The sequence below is a fragment of the Nansenia antarctica genome (assembly GCF_963989245.1).
Source record: "Nansenia antarctica genome assembly, chromosome: 4".
NCBI classification, from domain to species: Eukaryota; Metazoa; Chordata; class Actinopteri; order Argentiniformes; family Microstomatidae; genus Nansenia; species Nansenia antarctica.
This window is the reverse complement of record NC_137689.1, coordinates 77,014,509-77,019,508: the sequence shown is the minus strand read 5'-3', so window position 1 is coordinate 77,019,508 and position 5,000 is coordinate 77,014,509. Positions and strand designations below refer to the sequence as shown.

Sequence of the window (5,000 nt, the reverse complement as noted above, 5' to 3'; positions counted from 1 at the left end):
GCCCTGAGTGTAAGTGTGTTTTAAGCATGTTGTATGTAGGTGTGTTGTATGTAGGTGTGTTGTATGTAAGTTGTATGTAAGCGTGTTGTAAGAATGTTGTAAGCGTGTTGTATGTAAGCATGTTGTATGTAAGTGTGCTGTATGTAAGCGTGTTGTATGTAAGCGTGTTGTATGTAAGCATGTTGTATGTAAGTGTGCTGTATGTAAGTGTGTTGTATGTAAGCGTGTTGTATGTAAGCGTGTTGTAAGCGTGTTGTATGTAAGCATGTTGTAAGCGTGTTGTATGTAAGCGTGTTGTATGTAAGCGTGTTGTAAGTGTGTTGTATGTAAGCGTGTTGTATGTAAGCGTGTTGTATATAAGTGTGTTGTATGTAAGCGTGTTGTATGTAAGCGTGTTGTAAGTGTGTTGTATGTAAGCGTGTTGTATGTAAGTGTGCTGTATGTAAGCGTGTTGTAAGCGTGTTGTATGTAAGCGTGTTGTATGTAAGCGTGTTGTAAGTGTGTTGTATGTAAGCGTGTTGTATGTAAGTGTGTTGTATGTAAGCGTGTTGTAAGTGTGTTGTATGTAAGTGTGTTGTATGTAAGTGTGTTGTATGTAAGTGTGTTGTATGTAAGTGTGTTGTATGTAAGTGTGTTGTATGTAAGCGTGTTGTATGTAAGTGTTATCAGTGTGTTGTATGTAAGTGTGTTGTATGTAAGTGTGTTGTATGTAAGTGTGTTGTATGTAAGTGTGTTGTATGTAAGTGTGTTGTATGTAAGCGTGTTGTATGTAAGCGTGTTGTATGTAAGTGTTATCAGTGTGTTGTATGTAAGTGTGTTGTATGTAAGTGTGTTGTAAGTAAGTGTGTTGTATGTAAGCGTGTTGTATGTAAGCAGTGTTTCCTCTATATGCATTTATTGGTGGCGGGCCGCCACGAATGAATTTGCTCCGCCACCAAATGATTCAGACAATCCACTTTGATTCAGGCTGCGCAGAAAGGCAGCGAGTTATTATGACCGGAGAACTGAAAAAAAGCATGTGTCCCTGAACGCTCCGCCAATCACTGTGAGTAAACTGACTCTGAGAATGTCCTCACGTCACATTTTACCGTAATACCCTATATGTTGGTTGAAGTGCAACATCTCAGCTTTCAGGGACAGTTGGATTTTTTTCGATAGCACAAACCGTTTAGAAATTACAATGTCGGGTGCGGATTTGTGCCGGTGGCGGTACATTCGGCGCAGAAGTGGTATCTATACCAGATAAATAATAACCATTTGCTTACGTAATTTTTCGTTTGTTTACATAGTCTGAAACTACAGATGGTAAGCTTTCAAATGATGCGTCATACATTGAAATCGAAAAAAAAATCAAGACGACACGAGTATTTGAATGTTTGTTTGTATCATGTTTTGCTCAAGAATGGTGACTGCTAAAAACGCTGCTAGCCTAACGTTTCGTTCTAAAACGAAAGCATTGTAACGTCCCCACTTGGACAGTGGTTGAAATAATGACAGATAGCTTCTCTCATGTAATCTGTGCGTTTAATTGTAAACTATCTCATACACAACTTTCTTAGTTCACCCGAGCTCTCTCTCCCAACGGTCAATGTAAGCGTGTTGTAAGCGTGTTGTATGTAAGCATGTTGTATGTTAGCGTGTTGTAAGCGTGTTGTATGTAAGCGTGTTGTAAGCGTGTTGTTAGTGTGTTGTAAGCGTGTTGTATGTAAGCGTGTTGTAAGTAAGCGTGTTGTATGTTAGCGTGTTGTAAGCGTGTTGTATGTAAGCGTGTTGTTAGTGTGTTGTAAGCGTGTTGTAAGCATGTTGTATGTAAGCGAGTTGTAAGCGTGTTGTATGTAAGTGTGTTGTATGTAAGCGTGTTGTATGTAAGCGTGTTGTATGTAAGCATGTTGTATGTAAGCGTGTTGTATGTAAGCGTGTTGTATGTAAGTGTGTTGTATGTTAGCGTGTTGTATGGTAGCGTGTTGTAAGTGTGTTGTAAGTGTGTTGTAAGCAAGTTGTAAGTGTGTTGTAAGCGTGCTGTATGTAAGCATGTTGTATGTAAGCGTGTTGTAAGTGTGTTGTATGTAGGTGTGTTGTATGTAAGCGTGTTGTATGTAAGTGTGTTGTATGTAAGCGTGTTGTATGTAAGCGTGTTGTATGTAAGTGTGTTGTATGTAAGCGTGTTGTATGGTAGCGTGTTGTAAGTGTGTTGTAAGTGTGTTGTAAGCGTGTTGTAAGCAAGTTGTAAGTGTGTTGTAAGCGTGCTGTATGTAAGCATGTTGTATGTAAGCGTGTTGTATGTAAGCGTGTTGTATGTAAGCGTGTTGTATGTAAGCATGTTGTGTGTAAGCGTGTTGTAGGTGTGTTGTATGTAAGCGTGTTGTATGTAAGTGTGTTGTATGTAAGCGTGTTGTATGTAAGTGTGTTGTATGTAAGCGTGTTCTGACCTGATCCTTTCTGCGAGCCCTTCCTCTTCTTCAGGGCCTTCTGCAGGATGTCCTTCATGGAGACCTTCAGGCTGTCCACCGGGATCAGAGAGAAGCCATGGGCCGCGTTACTGCAGAGAGACACACCTGTCAATCACCCTGGCCCTGACCCCTGGCCCTGACCCTAGCCCTGGTCCAGGGGTCTCCCCTTCCCTCCTCTCCCTTCCCCTCCCGACCACCACCACCCGTGTGTGTGTGGTGTGTGTGTGTGTGTGTGTGTGTGCGTGTGTGTGTGTGTATATGCGTGTGTGTGTGTGTGTATATGCGTGTGTGTGTGTGTGTGTATGTATATGTGTGTGTGTGTGTATATGCGTGTGTGTGTGTGTGTGCGTGTGTGTGTGTGTATATGTGTGTGTGTGTGTGTGTGTATACGTGTGTGTGTGTGTGGGGGGGGGGACCTACATGCGTACGAACAGGCTCTGCTTGGCGGCCAGGCCGGGGCAGCAGTACTTCTGGACCAGCGCCAACGTGCTGAAGCCAAACTTGTGGATCGGCTCGTTGGAGTCGAGCGGCGGGAAGTCGGTGTCGACCTCGCCATCGTCCTCCGCGATGTGCAGACAGTACGCATTCACATCCTCACTGTAGGGGAGGGGGGGGTTAGACAGTACGCATTCACATCCTCACTGTAGGGGAGGGGGGGTTAGACAGTACGCATTCACATCCTCACTGTAGGAGAGGGGGGGTTAGACAGTACGGGGGGGTCTCACCTGAGGGGGGGTTAGGGGGGGGTCCAGGGTCTGAGGGGGGGGTCCCGGGCCTCCCCAGTGTACTGTAGGGGAGGGGGGGGTTAGACAGTACGGGGGGGTTACCAGGGTTACCTGAGGGGGGGGTCCCGGGCCTCCCCAGTGTACTGCCAGCAGATCAGCCCGACCAGGTCATGCACGCGGGCGTTGGCGATGGTGACGACCACCATGGGCTGCTGCCTGTCGCCCCCCTGCATGGACAGGTACACCTCGATCTGCTTGGTCGCCGTGGTCCCCACATGGCCCTGGGGGGGGAGGGGGGGAGGGGGTTAGTCGCCGTGGTCCCCACATGGCCCTGGGGGGGGGGGGTCTCTGTGGCCCAACCCTCCACACAGTCAACCAGGTCGACACTGGGGGGGTCAACAAGGTCGGTCTAAAAGGCTAGAGTCTACGCGGTTCTCATGGCTCTAGGTTGGTAGAGTCTACGTGGTTCTCATGGCTCTAGGCTGGTAGAGTTGGTAGACCCATCAACAGACACAGTAACAGACACAGACACATCAACAGACACAGTAACAGACAGACACAGTAACAGACACAGTAACAGACACAGTAACAGACAGACACAGTAACAGACACAGTAACAGACACGGTAAAAGACAGAGTAACTGACAGACAGAGTAACAGACAGAGTAACAGACACAGTAACAGACACGGTAACAGACAGAGTAACAGACACAGTAACAGACAGACAGAGCAACAGACACAGTAACAGACAGAGTAACAGACACAGTAACAGACAGAGTAACAGACACGGTAACAGACAGAGTAACAGACAGACAGAGTAACAGACAGAGTAACAGACAGACAGAGTAACAGACAGAGTAACAGACACGGTAACAGACAGAGTAACAGACACAGTAGCAGACAGACAGAGTAACATACACGGTAACAGACAGAGTAACAGACAGACAGAGTAACAGACAGAGTAACAGACAGAGTAACAGACACAGTAACAGACAGACAGAGCAACAGACAGAGTAACAGACACAGTAACAGACACAGTAACAGACAGGGGGAGGGTACCTTGCCGTCGTACTTGCTGTACTCGTTGAAGGGGTTGTTGAGCTGCTGGGGGCACTGCTCCAGACGCAGGGACAGGGTGGACTTGCTGCCTCCGACACTCCTGGCCTCCTTAAAGGCCCGCCGCTCGAACAGAGACCCCAGGTCCTCCGCTGTGGAGGGAGGGGGGAGGGAGGGAGGGGGGGAGGGAGGGAGGGGGGGAGGAAGGGAGGGGGGGAGGAAGGGAGGGAGGGTGGAGGGAGGGAGGGAGGGAGGGGGGGAGGGAGGGTGGAGGGAGGGAGGGAGGGTGGGGGGAAGGAGGGGGAGGTGAAGGGAAGAAAAAAGGGGTAAAAGGGGGTTACTTTTAGGAGGAGGTAGAGGAGGAGAGGTAGAGGAGGAGGTAGAGGAGGAGGAGGTAGAGGAGGAGGTAGAGGAGGTAGAGGAGGAGGTAGAGGAGGAGGTAGAGGAGGAGGAGGAGGAGGTAGAGGAGGAGGTAGAGGAGGAGGTAGAGGAGGAGGTAGAGGAGGAGGTAGAGGAGGAGGTAGAGGAGAGGTAGAGGAGGAGGAAGAGGAGGAGGTAGAGGAGGAGGTAGAGGAGGAGGTAGAGGAGGAGGTAGAGGAGGTAGAGGAGGAGGTAGAGGAGAGGTAGAGGAGGAGGAAGAGGAGGAGGAAGAGGAGGAGGTAGAGGAGGAGGTAGAGGAGGAGGAAGAGGAGGAGGTAGAGGAGGAGGAAGAGGAGGAGAGGTAGAGGAGGAGGTAGAGGAGGAGGAAGAGGAGGAGGTAGAGGAGGAG

The 5,000-nt window shown here is 48.7% G+C and overlaps 1 protein-coding gene across 1 annotated transcript in view; it reads right to left on the bottom strand.

The window, feature by feature from the left end:
* mapkap1 (MAPK associated protein 1) overlaps positions 1–5,000 on the bottom strand; it is a 19,305-nt gene that overhangs the window by 4,213 nt on the left and 10,092 nt on the right. The window contains 4 exon segments of the mRNA XM_080528640.1: positions 2,430–2,539; positions 2,871–3,047; positions 3,287–3,456; positions 4,235–4,383. Of these exon segments, the coding sequence (XP_080384766.1) occupies positions 2,430–2,539; positions 2,871–3,047; positions 3,287–3,456; positions 4,235–4,383 (606 nt within the window).